A 20,734-nucleotide genomic window follows, 5' to 3' on the forward strand; every position below is an offset into this window, starting at 1 on the left:
CTAAAAATACAAAAATTAGCCGGGCATGGTGGCACGTGCCTGTAGTCCCAGCTACTCAGAGGTTGAGGCAGGAGAATTAGTTGGACCTAGGAGATGGGGTTGCAGGGAGCCAAGATTGCACCACTGCACTCCAGCCTGGGCGATAGAGTGAGACTCAGTCTCAAAATAAATAAATTTAAAATAATAATAATAATAAAGCAACAGGGTGTGATAGTTGATAGTCAGGAGTCCTCATAGGACAATACAACAGGTAACCTCATAGAGGGTGACTGCTGGGCAGGGCTGGGTGGGAATTTCCTCTAGATTAGGCAATCAAGGAAGGCCTCTCTGAGGAGGTGACATTGCAGCTGAAGTATCTCTTCAGGTGTTAGGGAAAGTCTATGGAGAAAAGTCTGCTGATCAGATCGAGATCCATGACTGGGCTGGCATTGACCGTGGGGAGATGCACCAAAGGTGAGAACCTGACCAGTCTATTGATGCCTGAAATCACTTCCCATTTATAAAGAGTATAGGTCCTGATCAAAATGGTCTGGAAGTCCAAACTTCCCTCACCATCCCCATGGCCACCCTGTCCCTATAACTGAATAAAGAAAACATAAGTAAGAAATGGAAAATAACTCATCAGTCAAATCCCAATGTTCATTTCTGACTTTGGGTAAAGACAGAAGCAATTAAAAACAGATACTGGTGGACGCCCCTGCTTTACCTGTTGGACAACTCTCAAAGAGAGTTAACCAAGTGGCTCCATGTTCTCAGAGGGTTGTTTGGGTTAGAGTCAACACATCTCTTCAAAGGCCCTAGAAAATCCTTTTCTTCTGGGAATTCTTTTACCTTCTAATTGTTTCAGGGCAATTTGCCAGTAAAGGGGAGCTTATGCTAGGTGTTTAAGGAATGCTGAATGCAACTGTGTTGAGTCAGGTTCTATAAAGTCTCTTCTGCCTGGCTAGAAAAGAACGTGGCTGTTTTGACATTTCCATGATCATGCTGCTTTCCTTTTGAAGCTACATTTGTTATTTTGCTTCATTTGGGGAGAAAAGCCAGAAATCTGCCTTAAGCTTCATCCTCTCCTTCTCCCCACCATGTAGCCATGTAGTCGGGGCTACGGAGACAGCACAGAAAGACAGACCTGGGTTCAAGATCCAGAACATGGGGCAGGGCGGAGGAGTGCAGGGGAGAGAGACAGAGAGAGAGAGAGAGAGATTGAGAGAAGGGGCCTGACCACAAGCGTGTGCTCTATTATCAGGTCGTCGTGGAGACTCTGGTGGATTTGTATTTTGCTCTGCAATTATTTCTGTATTTCTTTTTTCTTTTTATGAGACAGAGTTTCACTCTGTCACCCAGGCTAGGGTGCAGTGGTGTGATCTCGGCTCACCGCAACCTCTGCCTCCTGGGTTCAAGCGATTCTTCTTCCTCAGCCTCCTGAGTAGCTGGGATTACAGGCACCCACCACCACGCTGGGCTAACTTTTGTGTTTTTAGTGGAGATGAGGTTTTCCCATGAAGGCCGGGCTGGTCTCGAACTCCTGACCTCAAGTGATCCGCCCCTCTCGGCCTCCCGAAGTGCTGGGATTACAGGCATGAGCCATCATGCTCAGCTGCTCTGCAGTTATTTCCAGAGCACCTGCTAAGGGCTGGGGCACTGTGCTGGGATCCAGGAGTCCATTGGTGAAGCCACAGGTAACCTGCCCTCATGTGGCTTATAGTTTCCTGCATATTCACATCTGACAGACTCAAGCAGAGCTTTAGCAGCAGAATCCTAAAGAGTAGGACTTTTCTTCTTGGCCCTTCCACCAATTAGCAGGCCCTCAGGTTTCCCCCTCTGCGAAAAGGGTTCAGACAGTCGGGCGTGGTGGCTCATGCCTGTAATCGCAGCACTTTGGGAGGCCGAGGCGGGCGGATCACAAGGTCAAGAGATAGAGACCATCCTGGCTAACATGTTGAAACCCCATCTCTATTAAAAGTATAAAAATTAGCTGAGCGTGGTGGTGGGCGCCTGTAGTCCCAGCTACTCGGGAGGCTGAGGCAGGAGAATCGCTTGAACCCAGGAGGCGGAGGTTGCAGTGAGCCGAGATCACGCCATTGCACTCCAGCCTGGGCGACAGAGCAAGACGCCGTCTCAAAAAAAAAAAAAAAAGAAAAAAAAGAAAAGGGTTCAGCCATCCATGCCATGTATCTCACAAGGACTTGCGAGAGGCCCCTAGGTGACCGTAGAGTAGAGGATGGCTGTACGAAGTTGCTTTTTATGGAGAGTGTATTCTGTGCTAAGAACTGGGTGGGTCATTTATTTTTCCTTTTTTTCTCAGATGCGGTTTTGCTCTGTCACCCAGGCTGGAGTGCAGTGCCATGATCATAGCTTACTGCAGCCTTGAACTCCTGGGCTCAAGCAATCCTCTTGCCTCTGCCTCCTGAGTAGCTGGGACTACAGGTGTGCACCACCAAGCCCAGTTAATTTTTAAAATTTTTCATAGAGAAGAGATCGTGCTGTGTTGCTCAGGCTGGTCTCAAACTCCTAGCCTCAAGGATCCTTCCAAGTCAGCCTCCCAAAGCACTGGGATTACAGGCTTCAGCCGCTGTGCCTGCTTTTTTTTTTTTTTTTTTGGCGGTGGCGGGGGGGTCCTTCCCCCACCCTATTTGGCTGGCGTTGGTTTCTCCCTTACCCAGAGGTCAAAGGGGGCCAGTTTATCTTCCTAGGAGGCTCAAGACTCTGAGCAGCAGAAAGGTAACTGTGAAAGGACATTGCTGGGGAGAGTTTGATGGAACCAGAGAGTTAGAGGTGCCAGATTGATACAGGATGTACTTATACTAAAAAAAAGATTCCTTATTTATCTGAAATTCAAACCGAACTGGGCATCCTGTATTTGTATTTGCTAGACCTGGCCACCCTACAGAGGTTCTGACATCAGGCTGGTGGAGGCCTGGGCTGTAGCCGGGACGAGAGGCATTGGAGTGAGTCACTGTTCCGGAGGCTGGTGAGCCGGTGTTGAGGGCAGGCAATTCATGTAAGAGAGCAGTGAGCAGGGGCAAAGGTGGGATGGATTCCTAGAATCTGGGCAATTTCTGCAGCTGGAAGCCTCCCGCCCCCAGGGTAATCCACCACTTCTGCCTTCAGCTTCGGGCCTTTGGCCTTCAGCTCCCCATGGAATTCGTCCCTCTCCTCTCTCTTTGTTTGAGCTGCTTGCTGTGAATACCAAGTAGTCAGCTCTTAGGCTAACCTAGCCCCTGCACTGCAGCCCTCTGGGCCACGCTCTCAGTTTTGCTTTACATTGGAATCACTGCAGCTTCCTTTTGTAACCCAGTTACCCCCAGTGGGCTTCAGTTTTCCTGCACCCTCATTAAAAGCCGATTTTTCTTTTTTTTTTTTTTTTTTTTTTTTTTTTTTGAGACAGAGTCTCCTCTGTCGCCCAGGCTGGAGAGCAGTGCAGTGGCACAATCTCGGCTCACTGCAAGCTCCGCCTCCGGGTTCACACCATTCTCCTGCCTCAGCCTCCCGAGTAACTGGGACTATACGCGCCCGCCACCACGCCTGGCAAATTTTTTTTGTATTTTTAGTAGAGACGAGGTTTCACCGTGTTAGCCAAGATGGTCTCGATCTCCTGACCTCGTGATCCGCCCGCCTCGGCCTCCCACAGTGCTGGGATTACAGGTGTGAGCCACCGTGCCTAGCCAAAAGCCGATTTTTCTAATTATTTAACTTGAAAATTGGGGATTTGGGCTTCTCTGCAGCTGATTCATTCAGCTACTCTCTTGTTCAATATTCACCAAATTATTTTTGAGCACCTACTATGTGCCAGAGTGATACAGAATTGAACAAAACAGACAGTAAGTAAGAACTCGATCATAGGAATTTATACTTGCCCAGCGCAGTGGCTCACATCTGTAATCCCAGCACTTTGAGAGTTCAAGGCAGGTGGATTGCTTGAGCCCAGAACTTCAAGACCAGCCTGAGCAAGTGGCGAAACCCCGTCTCTACAAAAAATACAAAAATTAGTTGGGTATGGTGGTGTGTGCCTGTAGTCCCGGCTACTCAGGAGGCTGAGGTGGGAGAATTGCTTGAACCCAGGATGGAGGTTGCAGTGAGCCGAGATCGCGCCACTGAACTCCAGCTTGGGAGACAGAGCAAGACTCTGTCTCAAAAAAAAAAAAAAAAAAAAAATTTGTACCCAGTGATTAAACATGTATAAAGTATTAAATTATGATTGTCATGGGCACTATGAGGACACCATATAACTGGAGGATCTGATTTTTTTTTTTTGAGACAGAGTTTTGCTCTTGTCGCTCAGGCTGGAGTGCAGTGGCGCGATCTCGCTCACTGCAATCTCCGCCTCCCAGGTTTAAGCAATTCTCCTGTCTCAGCCTCCAGAGTAGCTGGGATTACAAGCGCCCGCCACCACACCCGGCTAATTTTTGTATTTTTTAGTAGAGATGGGGTTTCACCATGTTGGCCAGGCTGGTCCTGAACTCCTGACCTCAGGTGATCACCCACCTCGGCCTCCTAAAGTGCTGGGATTACTAGCGTGAGCCACTGTGCCCAGCCTAGGATCTGATTTTTTTGGGAAATGAGTCTGGGAAGGCTGTCCTGAAGAAATGAATTTTGTGTTGGGTTTTGAAGGATGAGTAGGAGTTACCTGATAGCAATAACAATAGCAATAGCTAACTGGGTGCCAGATGCTGTGCTAAGTGAGCACTTTTTACTACATGAATTAATTTAATCCTGACAACACTCTAGGAGGTGCTATTATCCCCGCTTTAGAGGCCCAGAGAGGTTAAGTTACACATGCGGTGGCACAGTGAGTGAAAGGCAGAGCCAAGATTTGAACCCAGGCAAACTCACTCAGTCTTTGAAGCTGGCTGGAGCTCAGACCCTGAGCAAAAGCTGGAGAAGGGAATCCTACAGGCCCCCTAGGGCTTGGTGAAGAATTTCAGACTTTGGCCTGAGAACAATGGGAAACCTGTGAAGGGTTTTAGAGGTGGGGGTTGGGGGATGGGGATGTGATCTGGCCCAAATTGAAATTTCAAAAGATCCTTCCAGCTGCTGAGGGTGGAGGATGGGAGCAGAGTCGGGGTGAGGAGGCTGTTCCCTTCCAGCCCAGATAGCAGATAATGGTGGCTCTGGAGCCGAGCACCTGTGCAGAATGGAGCTACGCCGCCGCAGTCGGCAGTGGAAGGCGCTCAGGTGAAGCCACAGGACTTGGGATGGGAGATGGGCAAGCGGCGGTCAAGGGTGATGTCCAGATCTGGGGCTTGAGGAACCAGGTGGATGGAAAACACGGGGAGGTTTGGGGGGCCTCAGAACACGAGACGAATTGAGATTGAATTGCCCTCTCTGGAATTTCTGTTTGTGTTTGGTCTATTTTTTGCTGCTGTTGTTGGTAAATTGGTTCCCGATCGCCTGTAAGTGTTGGTTTCTCCATAGTTTTAGCTTCCTGAAATTTTAGAGGCCAAGTAGGCTGAGGTTTCATTTTTCTTATGAATGTTTTCCTTTTTTCAGATGTGTAAATTACTTGATCTCTCTGCACCTCAGGTTTCTCACCTGTAAAATGGGGGTTATCCTCATACCTGCCTCACAGGGTTGTTGGAGGGATTAAATTAATTAATACGTAAAGTGTGTTTGGAACAGTGCCTGGCACATGGCACCTCAATAAGTGCAAGCCACTCTTCCAAGATAAAGAGGAGGAGGAGGAGATGTCATCATGACAACGAGGAGGGCGGTGGAGGCAGTGGTGGCAGCAGGAGGAGGCTAAAGCCCATAGAAGTCACTCCAGGAACTTAGCAAGGCCACATTAAGCCTGTTGTGCCCAGTATTAAGCAAATTGTTTTAAAGCATTTGTACTGAGCCACAGGAATTGACGTTCACTCAAATCAACAGACTCCCCTGTGTGGGAGCTACTCTAGGCTCTGGAGATGAACCCTCCTATCAAGTGTTCCTAAAGGACAAGATTGCTGCCCTGAAAAGCAAATACAACACATAATTTTTTTATTTTTATTTTTTGAGACGGAGTCTCGCTCTGTCACCCAGGCTGGAGTGCAGTAGTGCCATCTCGGCTCACTGCAACCTCCACCTCCCGGGTTCAAGGGTTTCTCCTGCCTTCCTGCCTCAGCCTCCCGAGTAGCTGGGGTTACAGGCACCCGCCACCATGTCCAGCTAATTTTTTGCATTTTTAGTAGAGATGGGGTTTCACTGTGTTGCCCAGGCTGGTCTCGAACTCCTGACCTCAGGTGATCCACCCGCCTTAACCTCCCAAAATGCTGTAATTACAGGTGTGAGCCACTGTGCCCAGCCAAAATTATTTTATTTTTTCTTTTTTTTTTTTTGAGATGGAGTCTCCCTCTGTCACGCAGGCTGGAGTGCAGTGGCGCGATCTCGGCTCACTGCAACCTCCGCCTCCTGGGTTCAAGTGATTTTCCTGCCTTCCTGCCTCAGCCTCCTGAGTAGCTGGGACTACAGGCGTGCACTACCATGCCTGGCTAATTTTTGTATTTTTAGTAATGATGGGGTTTTCACCACGTTGGCCAGGCTGGTCTCGAACTCCTGACCTCAAGTGATTCGCCCCCCCTTGGCCTCTCAAGGTACTGGGATTACAGGCGTGAGCCACTATGCCTGGCTTTTCTTTTTCTTTCTTTCTTTTTCTTTTTTTGTTGAGACAGAATCTCGCTCTTTCACCCAGTCTGGAGTGAAATGGTGCAATCTTGGCTCACTGCAGCCTTCATCCCCTACCAGGTTCAAGCGATTCTCCTGCCTCAGCCTCCATCCCCTACCAGGTTCAAACGATTCTCCTGCCTCAGCCTCCCAAGTAGCTGGGATTACAAGCGCCCACCACCACGCCCGGCTAATTTTTGGGTTTTTTTTGTTTTTTTGTTTGTTTTGAGAAAGAGTCTCGCTTTGTCACCCAGGCTGGAGTGCAGCATGTGATCTCAACTCACTGCAACCTTTGCCTCCTGGATTCAAGTGATTCTCCTGCCTCAGCCTCCCGAGTAGCTGGGATTACAGGCGTCCACCACCACACCTGGCTAATTTTTGTATTTTTAGTAAAGACAGGGTTTTGCCATGTTGGCCAGGCTGGTCTTGAACTCCTGACCTCAGGTGATCCACCCATGGGAGGTATTTTCATATCTATTAATTCATTTTCTCTATTTACTATATAACTCTATGAGATAGAGAGTAGTATTCCTATTTTATACGTGGAGGATCAGGTGTAGAGAGTTATAGAAATTATTTGGGGTTCTGGAGCTACACAGTGCAGAGTCACAGTCCGTCTTAAGCTTGTGTGTACATGTCTACCTTTTATAGGGCTCTCTTTTGGGGTGGGTTCAGGGATGGTGTGGATTAGATGTGGAGAAGAGTGGGAATGGGAAGGTAAAGAACATTGTGGAATATTTTGAGTCTTAGTAATGGAAAGATGGTGGAGGGAATGGTGACCTTGTCTCTGAGCTTATCTCCATGCTTAGGTCCTTTGGATTTTTTTTTTTTTTTTTTTTGAGACGGAGTCTCTGTTGCCCAGGCTGGAGTGCAATGGCGGGATCTCAGCTCACTGCAACCTCTGCCTCCTGGGCTCAAGCAATTCTCCTGCCTCAGCCTCCTGAGTAGCTGAGATTACAAGTGCCCACCACCACGCCCGGCTAATTTTTGATTTTTTTTTTTTTTTGAGAAGGAGACTCGCACTGTTGCCCAGGCTGGACTGCAATGGTGTGACCTCGGCTCACTGCGGCCTCCTCCTCCCAGGTTCAAGTGATTCTCCTGCCTCAGCCTCCAGAGTAGCTGGGATTACAGGCACGCACCAGCATGCCCAGCTAATTTTTTGTATTTTTTAGTAAAGACGAGGATTCACCATATTGGCCAGGCTGGTCTCGAACTCCTGACCTCGTGATCCACCCACCTCGGCCTCCCAAAGTGCTGAGATTACAGGTGTGAGCCACCGCACCTGGCCAATTTTTGTATTTTTAGTAGAGACGGGGTTTCACCATGTTCACCAGGCTGTTCTCTAACTCCTGACCTCATGTGATCTGCCTGCCTCAACCTCGCCTCCTAAAGTGCTGGGATTACAGATGTGAGCCACCCTGCCCGGCCTGGTCCTCTGCATCTTATTATTATTATTATTTTATTTTATTATTTATTTATTTTGAGACAGAATCTCGCTCTGTCGCCCAGGATCTGCATTGGTGCGATCTTGGCTCACTGCAATCCCCGCCTCCCGGGTTCAAGAGATTCTCCTGCCTCAGCCTCCCGAGTAGCTGGGACTACAGGCATGTGCTAATTTCTTGTATTTGGATTTTTATTTATTTTTTATTTCTATTTTTTATTTTTTCGACTGAGTTTCACTCTTGTTGCCCAGGCTGGAGTGCAGTGGCACGATCTTGACTCACCACAACCTCTGCCTCCTGGGTTCAAGCAATTCTCCTGCCTCAGCCTTCCTGAGTAGCTGGGATTACAGGCATGCACCACCATGCCCGGCTAATTTTGTATTTTTAGTAGAGACGGGGTTTCTCCATGTTGGTCAGGCTGGTTTTGAACTCCCGACCTCAGATGATCTACCTGCCTCGGCCTCACAAAGTGTTGGGATTACAGGTGTGAGCCACCGCGCCCGGCCAAACACAACCACCCTTTTGTATTTTTAGTAGAGATGGGGTTTCTCCATATTAGCCAGGATGGTTTCGATCTCCTGACCTTGTGACCCGCCCGCCTCGGCCTCCCAAAGTGCTGGGATTACAGGCGTGAGCCACTGAGCCCGGCCATTTTATTTTATTTTTTGAGACAGAATCTCACCGTGTTGCCCAGGCTGGAGTGCAGTGATATGATCACTCACTGTAGCCTTGAGTTCCTTGACTCAAGTGATTTTCCTACCTCAACCTGTCGAGCAGCTAGGACTACAAGTGTGCACTAGCATGCCTGGCTAATTTCTTCTATTTTTTTGTAGAGACATGGTCTTGCTTTGTTGCCCAGGCTGGTCTCGAACTCCTGGGCTCAAGCAATCTGCTCACCTCAGCCTCCCAAAGCACTGGGATTACAGGATTGAGCCATGGGACCCAGCCTCTTTGCACCTTATTTGGTGTAGCCATACCTGGCCATTTTTTGTTCCTCTGAAACATCAAGCTGCCAAGCTCAGCCCAACTTAGAGCCTTCATACTTCCTGTTCCCTCCACCAGGAAGGTTCTATGTTCTTCAGCTCCAATGTCACAGCCTCCTTGAAGGGTCTCCCCACCTCCTGCCCACACTATCTAAAGCAGATAAACGGGCAGGCACTGTGGCTCATATCTGTAATTCTAGCATTTTGGGAGGCTGAGGTGGGAGGATCATTTGAGCCCAGGAGTTTGAGACCTGCCCAGACCACATAGCAAGACCCCTGTCTCTCTTTTTTTTTTTTTTGAGACAGAGTTTCACTCTTGATGCCCAGGCTGGAGTGCAATGACACAATCTTGGCTCACAGCAACCTCCGCCTCCTGGGTTCAAGCGATTCTCCTGCCTCAGCCTCTTGAGTAGCTGAGATTACAGGCATGAGCCACCATGCCTGGCTAATTTTGTATTTTTAGTAGGGAAAGGCTTTCTCCATGTTGGTCAGGCTGGTCTTGAACGCCCGACCTCAGGTGATCCGCCTGCCTCGGCCTCCCAAAGTGCTGGGATTACAGGCATGAGCCACTGTGCCTGGCCTGACCCCCATCTCTTACAAATAAAAAATTAAGTCTGGGTGCGGTGGCTCATGCCTATAATCCCAGCACTTTGGGAGGCCGAGGCAGGCGGATCACAAGGTCAAGAGATCGAGACCATCCTGGCCAACATGGTGAAATCCCGTCTCTACTAAAAATACAAAAATTAGCCGGGCATGTTGGCATGTGCCTGTAATCCCAGCTTGGGAGGCTGAGGCTGAGGCAGGAGAATCTTTTGAACCCGGGAAGCAGAGGTTGTAGTGAGCTGATCTCGCCACCACACTCCAGCCTGGTGACAGAGCAAGATTCTGTCTCAAAAACAAACAAAAAAACTAGTAAAAAATTAAAAAAAAAAATAGCTGTGTGCAGTGGCACACACTTGTGACCCCAGCTACTCAGGAGGCTGAGGTGGGAGGATTGCTTGAGCCAAGGTGGTTGAGGCTGCCGTGAGCTGTCATCTTGCCATCACACTGCAGTCTGGGATACAAAGTGAGGACTCCCTCTCTTTAAAAAAAAAAAAAAAAAAGGCCGGGCGCGGTGGCTCACGCCTGTAATCCCAGCACTTTGGGAGGCCGAGGCGGGTGGATCACGAGGTCAGGAGATCGAGACCATCCTGGCTAACACAGTGAAACCCCGTCTCTACTAAAAATACAAAAAATTAGCCGGGTGTGGTGGCAGGCGCCCGTAGTCCCAGCTACCCGGGAGGCTGAGGCAGGAGAATGGCGTGAACCCAGAAGGCGGAGTTTGCAGTGAGCTGAGATCATGCCACTGCACTCCAGCCTGGGCGATAGAGCCAGACTCCGTCTCAAAAAAAAAAAAATAAAAATAAAAAAGCCGGGCGCGATGGCTCATGCCTGTAATCCCAGCACTCTGGGAGGCCGAAGCGGGCAGATCATGAGGTCAGGAGTTTGGGTCCAGCCTGACCAACATGGTGAAACTCCGTCTCTACTAAAAATACAAAAATTAGGCGGATGTGCTGGCACGCACCTATAATCCCAGTTACTCAGAAGGCTGAGGCAGAAGAATCGCTCGAACCCGGGAGGCAGAGGTTGCAGTGAGCCAAGATCATGCCACTGCACTCCAACCTGGGTGACAGGGTGAGACTCCGTCTCAAAAAAAAAAAAAAAAAAAAGAATGCGACCGTTAGTCCTGATGTCAGTTTACTCATAAAGGAGTGGGGTTTATAAGTATAATGGCGCCTGCTTTATAGTTTTGAGGATAAATGGGTTAGTTCATGTAAAGTGTTTAAAATCGTATTTGATGGCCTGGCACAGTGGCTGACACCTGTAATCCCAGCACTTTGGGAGGCTGAGGCAGGTGGATTACTTGAGCCAGGAGTTCGAGACTAGCCTGGCCAACATGGTGAAACCCCGCCTCTACTATAAATACAAAAATTAGCCCGGCGTGGTGGCACGCGCCTGTAATCCCAGCTACTCTTGAGACTGAGGCAGGAGAATCCCTTGAACGCAGGAGGTGGAGGTTGCAGTGAGCTGAAGTTGCGCCACTGCACTCCAGCCTGGGCGACACAGCGAGACTCCATCTCCAAAAAAAATAAATAAATAAAATAAGAGTGAGCCAAGAGGGAAATAGTAACAGCAACTAAATGAGTGCTGACTCTGTGTAGCGTTGCTGCAAGCTCTTGGTAGAGATGATTTATTCAATGATTCCAGGTACTTATTATTTTTGTTCCCATCGTACTGATGAGAAAATCAAGGCACAGAGAATTTAGTACTTCAAGCAAGGCCGCACAGCTGGCAAGTGGGGTGGCTGGGATCCACACCCAGAGAGTGTGGCACCAGCAACCACACACTCAATCACTGCACAGTTGTGCTTCTTGACGTGGGGAAGAGAGAGGAAAAAGGTTACAGGTGCAAGAGAAATGGGGCTAGTTGTTAAGCCAGGGCTCAGAGGGGAAGATATCCGATGGAGGGTGCCGCAGAGGAGAGGCCTTGTCGGCTTTGGGGAATCCTTTCAGAAGCAGGAGGGAAGATGCAGACAGGTTGAGACCCCGTGGAGGAAATGGCTAGCTGCTGGGTGGTTTGGGGAAGTGGGCAGATCCATTGATTGTAGGAAGGGTCAGAGGAGAAGATCAAGTACCACGGCTCCAAGGAGGAGAGAACAAGTTAGAGAATGGAAAGAACAGGTGGATGATCGGAGTGGCCAGAACAGAGTGAGCCACAGGAGGGTGGAGGGAGATGGTCGGAGATCAGAAGGGCACAGCGCCATCGGGGAGGCTGGTGGGCCATTTTCTGGACTTGGGCTGTTACTGAGAAATAGGAGTCATTGATGGATTTTGAGCAGAGGAAGGACAGGAGCTGACTTGTGTTTTGAAAGGATCACTGGCAGGCCGGGAACGGTGGTTCACGCTTGTAATCCCAGCACTTTGGGAGGCCAAGGCGGGCAGATCACTTGAGTTTAGGAGTTCCTGACCAGCCTGGCCAACATGGTGAAATTTGAAACCCCATCTCTACTAAAAATGCAAAAAAAAAAAAAAAAAAAATTAGCCGGGCGTTGTTGTTTGAACCTGTAATCCTAGCTACTCGGGAGGCTGAGGCAGCAGAATCACTTGAATCCAGGAGGCAGATGTTGCAGTGAGCTGAGATGACGCCACTGCACTCCAGCCTGGGCGACAGAGTGAGACTGTGTCTCAGAAAAAAAAAAATAAAATAAATAAGTGGCTGGGCACAGTGGCTCACGCCTGTAATCCCAGCACTTTGGGAGGCCAAGGCAGGCGGATCACGAGGTCAGGATATCGAGACCATCCTGGACAACATGATGAAACTCCCGTCTCTACTAAAGACACAAAAAGATTAGCTGGGTGTGGTGGCGGGTGCCTATAATCCCAGCTACTCAGGAGGCTGAGGCAGGAGAATTGCACGATCCTGGGATATGGAGGTTGCAGTGAGCTGAGATTGTGCCACTGCACTCTAGCCTGGGCGACAGAGAGAGACTTTGTCTCAAAAAAAAAAGGAGAGAAAAAAAATAAAAGGATCACTGGCAGCCTGGGTGGTACGGTGTGTGTGTATGTGTGTGTGAGTGCATGTGTACAAGCATTTGCAAGGGCAGAAGCAGAGAGCTCAGGTAAGATTCTTGCAACCATCCGGATGGGAGATGGTGTTCTACTGAGCTCTAATATATGTCAAGTGCTGTGTTCAACTCTTGAGGGCATGATGGTGAAGAATTCAGACAAGGTCCTTCCTTGCCTGGTGAAGCGCTCAGCCTGGTGCACAGCTTCTCAGCCTCTGCACTATTGACATTTGAGGCTGGCTAATTCTCTGCTGTGGGGTCTTGTCCTGTGCGTTGTAGGATGTTTAGCAGCACTAGATGCCAGTAGCACTCCCCACTTCCCTGAAAGATCTTACAACCCAAAATGGAGACAACCCAAAATGTCCCTAGACATTGCTAAATGTCCCCTTGTGGGGGCAAAACCACTGGTCTAGTTGGAGGGAGAAACAGAGCGAATGAATCTATAGTCTTCTGCCCATAAAAGTAATTGCTAGGAAGAAAAAAGAGTAGGGCCTGAATTTTCCTGCCTTTCATTTTCCTTCTGTTCCTGCATCCCTTGCTCAGCGCCCCACCCGTACTGTGGCCATCTGCCTGATGAGGCGCGGTCATCCACCCCCTGCCCTTTCCCCTAGCCCTTTTTGTTTTCCCTCCCTCCATTTGCCTAATCCTACCAGTCCCTCCTAGAAAGAGGTAAAAAAACAAAACAAAACAAAAAAACCCCACACCCGTCGCCTAGTAGGCATCTTCTCCAAGGGAGGGAGGCTCCTATCTGCCTCTTTGTGGCTGTAACATGATGCAGTCAGCTCCGGGCCCTGAAGGTGAGCCCTTCTGTCACCATGCCCGAAGTTGGCCTTGGTTCTAATTGGCCAGAAAGGAACAAAACAAAACAAGATATTTAAAACACTTCCCTGCCTCAATCCTGTCCATTTCGCGTAACGGTCAGAGAGGCCTGCTGTAGCTGGAGGCTGATAACTGCAAGTGTGCTTATTTTCGTAGGCAGCCGAACAGGCTATCTCGGGATGCAGCTTGTGGGGCCGCTCCTGCCGCTGCTCGCCTGGCTGGAGGCCAGCGGAACGGGCGAGCCATTTCAGGGAGGCCAGGCCTCAGCTCATAAGGTGCTGGGGGAAGGGAGCTGGGGCCAGCCCTTCCTCTCCCTCAAGACCAGTGTTGTTACTGTGACACTCTGCCTGGCTTCCTACAGCCTGATTCTGTACCCCAATCCTCTCTGTACCCTGCGAATATTAAGAGAGACACATTTTGATCTATTTTTATTAGCTCGTTGCTTATTAATATCACCAAGGAACCTGCTTGCTTAGGCCTGTGCTGGCTTTTCTAGCCAGAGGCAGAATGATTGGACCGTTTTCTTCCCTTTCCTTAAAGGGCTTAAAGCCAGGGTTTCCCAACCTTGGACATTTTGGATCAGATACTTCCTCGTTGTGGGGGGTTGGTCCTGTGTACTATGGGATGTTTTGCATCATCCCTGGCCTCTACCCACTAGATACCAGTAATACAACCTCCCTAGCTGTGACAACCCACACGTCTCCAGGCATTGCCAAATGTCCCCTGGAGGGCAAAACCCCCCATGGTTGAGAACCACTGGTTTCATGGAATATAAAAGCCTAATTTTAGAGATGGCAAAGTGTTCCCCCTTGACATCTTGCATCTTGCTGGAGGTTGGGAGGGAGCGGGTCGCTTCCTCTGGGCCTCAATCTGTAATGAGGGGCATTTGAATGAGTCTAATCTAAAAGTTTCCTTCAGCGCCATCAGTCAGTACTGAAAACCCACCTCAAAAGGGTTGGTCTTCTTCAGGTTGCAGCGCTGAGTTGTGATGACACCACTGCACTCCAGCCTGGGCGACAGAGCAACACACTGCATCAAAAAACAGAAAAGCAAAAAACCGATCTACCTCCTAAAAGAAAACACAGATTATGCGGTTGCTGTTCGTAGGTTTCAGCCTCATTGTTTCTGCTGTGCTTGGTTCGGCTTTGCTTTTGCTTCTTTCTTTAGAGGCAGGTGAAGGTACAGAGTTCAGGGATGTGAAGTGCTAACTGGGATGGACGTCTGATCTCTGGCACTTCCTAGCTGTGTGACCTTGGGCAGCTCACTTCACCTCTCTGGGCTTAGTTCCAGATTTCTAACAATGCCACCTACTTCAGGAATCAGTCTATGTAAAGCACTAATTTAGAAGTAGCTGCTGGGATACTCACTGCAGTAGGACTTTAAGAGGAGCTGCTGAATGGATTTCTAGATTGAGACCGGCAACATTTGGTTTTATATCCTGCTTATCAGCCACATTCCATCAAGCCCAGGACCAGCCCTTCATAGGCCTGCCCCAGGCTTTCTTTTCAATCTGTGTTCCTCCCAGGATTCCATCTGCCACCATACTTTTGTGTCTGTCCCCAGCCGAATTGCTGTTTTCCAGATAACCTCAGACCTACCCGAATGCCAACAGCATTCCTCAAACAGAGCAGAGCTGCCAGAATAAGCCAGCAGCTTCCTGCTCTTTGCCCCAGAAAACATTTCAAGTGATCAAGTGATCAGAGAGAGGGAGGGAGGCGGGGAGGATGCTGTAGCTGCTTATGCAACAAGCTTTAATCCCAGGTTAAAATCCACCACGCACACCAGCGGCATATTTTATTTCCTCATTGGTTCGTGGACTTAGCTGCATGGGAGATCTGCCACCAACCCCACAGTCCTGTTTGTTCCCCTCAAAGCAGCACCCGCAGAAACAAACAGCATTCCATATGGGATGGTGGTGGAGGGCCGCTGCCCACACAGCTAGGAGGGCGAGCACGCACTGCTTCACTGTGGCCTCCACCTCTCGCCTCCTCCCATTTGGTCTCCCCATGCAGCTTTCTACCTCCAGGAAGAGCAGGCCCCTCCCTTCTGGTGAGGCCCAGGCCTGCTGTCCTGAGCGCTGGAGCTTTGTCAGGTTGGGTGGCCATGGAGCTGTCCCTCCCTGCAGCTTGGCCTCAGCAGCCTAAAACTGTAACAGCAGCAACATCCTGTCCGTTTTTATAAAGCCTGGGTCCTGCACTGCAGTACAGTGAGTTTCGATTCCCAGCTCGTTCCTGAGCCTGTTTGATATGAGATTCCCGGCCAGGAAGAATTTATGTACAAGCAGTGGGCATCTGTTGTCCATGTGGGGGTTGGGGGGGGGCAGGGAAAGCAAGCCACCAGCTCTTCGTTTTCTTTGTGGGAACCGTGTGGGACAAGAAAGCCCACAAGTCCTAATTTTAGGAGGAGAGGGGAGACTTTATTGCTCCAGAGTTATGCCTCCTGGCATATGGCTGCGTTAACTCTGGAAGCTTTCTCCAGCCTCTAAAGAATGGTGTTTATTTAGCTTCTGTGGTTCCAGCTTGCTGTTTTAAAAAATCCTGTTAATTAAGCACCTTGTCATTTAAAATACCGAAGAAGGAAAGAGAGCGAGAAAGCTGGGGACATTTTATGGTCCTTTTCGATCTCTGGGTACAGACCAACTGTGAAGGCAGCTTTAGGGAGGAGACCGGCAAAGACCTCCTAACGCAATTGAAGTGGGTAGAATTATAAGCAGCTCTGAACAACCAGTTAATATTTTACTGGGGAGCGGTGCCAGAGATGGGGGGGCGGGGGGGCTGCCAAATGGAGGGCTGTGTGTGAAATCGCTGCTCCATCTGCCTTGGGGGACGAAAAGAAGCCGTTCTCTGTGCAAATAAATGGAAGCAAGAATCCTTAGGAAGCCCAGGGGATTTGTCTGCCCACCGAGGAGGGCCCAACTCCCCCAGGCACACACATACAGGGATGATTGTGGCAGGAAGGGCTGACCTACGGGGGTAGGCCTGACGCATAATAGGGGCTCTTGTTTCCGGGCTGAGCGTGCCATCTTTCTGTCTCCCTCTGGATTGAAATGGCTTCTCAGCCCGAGAGGCACTGCCTGTGCCCTGGATTCACAAGGTACACGCCTCCCTGGGAAGCAAAGGCTGACAGACAGCGGCTCTCTCTCTCTCTTTCTGCATCTGCCGGGAGAGCTGCAGCTGGTATTTTTCCACAGGCCTTTGCTGCGATCTCAAGGCCTAGTTTTTCCCAGCCAGGCCCCAAGTCCGAGAGAGGGTTAACAGGCAGGAAGCCGAAGGCATCGCAGGCTAATACGGAAGTCAGATTTGTGTTTAACTGACAGGTTTAGCAGGCCTCGGCCGTGGGGGAGGGGCCGGGAGGGAAGGGAAGTTTGTAGATCCAGACATGTGGCCTGCGAGGAGGGCTTTGGGTTTTTCTTAGGGTAAGGACCGAGAGGGGTCCCCCTTGGCATCGTGGCAGGGCGACAGGAACCCACGTTGATTTTGCCTGTAGGACTGGCTAAGCAGGGCGCGACAGGCCCACGGCTCTCTGGCCTGCCTTGCAAGGAGGCATGGGGACAATGACTATGCAGACTTGACCACTCTGCTCCCCTCCTCCCCTCAGCAGCTACTCCTCGCTCCTCTGAGAAGCCAGGGCTGCTCTCTGATTTTTCGGGGCTCCCCCGGGCTGCCTGCTTCCCCTAGCTTCTCAGAGGCCTGCCTCAAGCCCCTTTTTCTGGCCCCTTGGCTGTTTCCCCGGGACTCCCCACTCCCCAGCTTCCCCTTCCCCTTGGAGAGCCACCCTGCTGGACTGTTCTAGAAAAGGGCTGGCCTTCCTCCCTGGACAAGGGCCGTTTCTCTGGGGGCAGGTGAGGGTGAGCCCTTCCAGCCCACTCCAAGAAACTCCCTTCCCAGGGACCTCCGGGCCTCAGGCTTTCCTGGAGCAGGTCAGGCTGGCTGCCCTGGCTGGCCCGTGCCGGGAAATCTAGCCAGGGTGCAGGAGAAGTGCGTGTGGGGGCCCCTTTCCCAAGTTTTTCTTGCTGCAAAAGGCCTAGCTTAGCCTGTCTTTTTCTATGCACAGGATGGCTCTTGCTCACCCGAGCCTCACAAAGATAATCGCTCAGGAAGTGTTTCAGCCAATCCGGGGCGGCTTTACACTCCGATTTGCCGGGGCAGCCAATCGGGGATGAGCTTTTATTAGGCGGCCAGATCATCAGCCGAAGTGCCAAACCCTTTTTCTGTGAGAACTAGGAGCCTGTCCTCCATGTTTTATAAGTATTGACATTACACAGTGTTAACAATGCATCCACAGAGGTAAGCTCGACTTTTTAACCATCTTTTTTCCCCCTCCCTCTGAGACATCCGAATTGTGGGCGAGCAGTGTGATTTCTCTGTGGCTGGCCGTGCCACACTCACCCCCAGAGCACTTATGTTAACTTGGAACTGTTTAGAGAGAATTTTTTTGCTTTCTTGGGTCACATGGCTCAGTAGCCATTAGCCATAGCTTGATTTTGCAAACTGGCAAGGGCCTGGCACACCTTTCCTTCCATCAGGGCATGGTGTTTCTGGAAGAGTTTGAAGCTAGATCCTGGTATGCCAAAAAAGAAGCTTTTTTTTTTCCTTCTTTTTTTTTTTTTCTTTCCCTCTTCCCTCTCTCTTCCCCTCTCTGTCTCTCTGAGCAGTTACCCCCCTCCCACCCCTGCACTATTGTCTTCTCTTTTGCCACATGCCCTGCTGGGGGAAGAAAATGGAAGGTAAGCAAACAGGCTCCTCTCCAAGGAGAGCTCATGGCAGACAGCAGAGCAGGCAAGTTTGCCTCTCCAAAGAGGTTCTGGGAAGGCTGGATAAGTTTTGACGAGAGGAGCGTGTTTGCAAAAGAATTGTGCCCTCAGCAGAGCAGTGCTAAGGAGAGTCTAGCTCCTGGGGCCTAGGTGGGTGGTGGTGTCTGTACACGGTCTTCTCTTATTCTACAGAGCTTCTGCACTTGAAACTACATTGTTCAGCCTGTTTTCCTGACTTAGGTTGCTACAGAGTGTTCTGCAAGCCAGCCTACAGCCAGCAAATGTTTCTGAAAGTGTTTTCTAGGCTTTGGAGGAAGTTTTTGGAGTAGGGATGGGGACTGGGGGGTGGGGGGAGAGAGATCTTGGACAACATCCTGCAAAAAAAAAAAGAAAAAATCTGCAAGGATTCTGAATCCCTTAGCTTTCTACTCTTGCCTGATTTTCAAGGAACTAATGTTACCTTTTATCCTTGTTTTCATTTTCCTGTCCCTTTTATACATTGTATCCTCCTCTCTTCTCCTGTGTGATGGAGTGTAGAGGAAATAAAATCATGTCTGTGGCTCATGACAGCATTCCATATTCAGTTGTTGGGTTGTGTTGTTGTTGTTGTGTGTTTTTAATAATACCATGTAACTGTTTAAAAAAATTTCCTTTTTGATCAAGTCCCAAATCTGCCAGCCTGTTCTCTCTTCCTAACTGTGGAAAAATGAGACGGTTGCTTGAACATTGTTGGGTAAGTAAAGCAATCCATTTCCTCTGTGACCATGTTTGAAGAGTTTTGTGAACATTTGGGGTCTGTTTGTAATGGGGGTCTTGTCTACAGGAGTTGGGGGCTTCATTAGCAGGTACAAAATAAGGGTTTTTTAAAGAGTGTCTTGATTTTAGGTGATTGTTTGAATCCACTGTTTTTCCTGATAACCTGCAGCTAGGATTGAAGATTATACTTCCTGTTTACCCAGAGTCAGGGGAGAAATGTTCAGTTCATTGTGACTTGACTCTAGACCTTTAATGGGGTTTGTTTGGATATTCAAACTGTGAGTAGGTGATGTGCTTGTGAAATGTAATGAAACTGCTTGTTCTTAGAGGTGCAGAGCCCTAAAAACATTGGTGGGGTAAGAAGCTGGTGGTGGTGGTGGTATATGTGTGTTGGGGGGGTGGTGTCAGTGTGCTCATGTTTTAGGACTTATATATAGTGCAAAATCTCATCTACCACCAGACTGGGTTTGATTCAGGACTCACTGACCAACACATTTTGGCCTTTTTTCAGGTCTCATCCACGCATCTGTATGCATGCTGGCCCCACATAAGATTTCTCACTTTTTACATTTCCCTTGCCCACTTAAGGTTGCAGCTAGAAGTTAAGTGGGAAAAGGAGAGTCTTGTTTAGCAGTACCTTCAGAATTTCCCTAGAAGTTCAGTACGTAAATTTTCAGCTTGGAGACCAATCCGACATGACTGTAAATGCAGGAAATATATTCAGTTGCTGTGTTATGTCAACTTTATGGAGTCAGTAATCTTTTTTCTTTCAAATGAGTGTCCAGTAGCCCACTTTCTGACACCAAATTGGAAAAAGGTTCATTTAATCAGGAGAAACGTACCACATTCTAAGTTGAGAAAAGTCTGTGCAAGGCAGGCCAGCTTAGCTTCTTAGAGTAAAACTGCAGGCAGTTAATAATGTTATATACTTAAAACTGAACAGTTGCCACTGCCCCAAACAAGTAAGTTCAGACACTCAGCTATTTTCTTTGTTCTTATCTCCTTGCTGTAAATGGAAATTACATATCGAGGTTCTTGTGGCCTCCCTAGAAGCAATATCTAATCATAAGACTCCTGGTTTGGTGCCTTCAACGTTTGCATAATACCGTGTTTGTTGGGCTGGAAGGGAACTTAAGGGCAAGGCATTTGTCCTCTAAAAGCTTGCATTAAAATGGCTCCCACAGGTTTGGAGAGCCAAGATCTGTTTTCATATGTACAGCCCCCAGCAAGTTCCCAACCCTGGACCAAGCTAGCCACTTTTCCTCTGGTACTGTGACCCCTACCAAGCATGAGTCTGTAAAAAGTTAATTGCTTTCAAAGTAGCATTATTTTCCAGTTTCAGGAAAGGGGAAAAAAATAAATGTCTGCATTGCAGCAGGACTAGGTAGGGACGGCAGTACTGGCTCCCAGAGCAGCCCAATGGGGTTCTTCTACTCTAGCTTTTAAACCAATAGACTTGGAGGAAAGGTTAAAGATTGACAATTGCAGTGGCCGAACTAAGAACGGGCCTTCTGGAAATTTCTACCATCTTTGTTCCTTTTAGGAAAAGCAGATCTGCCAAGCAGAAGAGTCTCCTGCCTTCTATTCCTAGGTCATCTCCCTTCCCTGCTTCCCCCCAAACCCCCTTCTTTTTCTCATCAAGGTAGAATGTTCTCTCTGCCACGTTTGTAAATTGCAGAAGGAGGAACAGAATGTTGGGCTGTTTTCCTTTTTCCTTCTGCCTCCTCAGTCCCCAAAGAGG

At 49.2% G+C, this 20,734-nt stretch overlaps 1 protein-coding gene across 22 annotated transcripts in view; it reads left to right on the plus strand.

Moving 5' to 3' along the window:
- The first annotated feature begins 339 nt into the window (after window positions 1-339).
- ZMYND8 (zinc finger MYND-type containing 8) overlaps window positions 340-20,734 on the plus strand; it is a 166,205-nt gene continuing 145,810 nt past the window's right edge. For 8 of the 22 annotated variants that reach the window (XM_032142858.2, XM_032142871.2, XM_032142879.2 and 5 more), the window contains exon 1: window positions 17,653-17,770. In XM_032142858.2, coding sequence (XP_031998749.1) covers window positions 17,757-17,770 — 14 coding nt within the window. In that variant the 5' untranslated portion in view covers window positions 17,653-17,756. Of the gene's footprint in view, window positions 454-17,557; window positions 17,771-17,821; window positions 18,048-18,604; window positions 18,971-20,734 lie in introns of those variants that run through there. The other 14 variants (XM_058433170.1, XM_058433174.1, XM_058433175.1 and 11 more) reach the window with 7 other exon arrangements.

The sequence above is a fragment of the Hylobates moloch genome, unplaced genomic scaffold (genome assembly GCF_009828535.3).
Source record: "Hylobates moloch isolate HMO894 unplaced genomic scaffold, HMol_V3 SCAFFOLD_21, whole genome shotgun sequence".
Taxonomy (NCBI): domain Eukaryota; kingdom Metazoa; phylum Chordata; class Mammalia; order Primates; family Hylobatidae; genus Hylobates; species Hylobates moloch.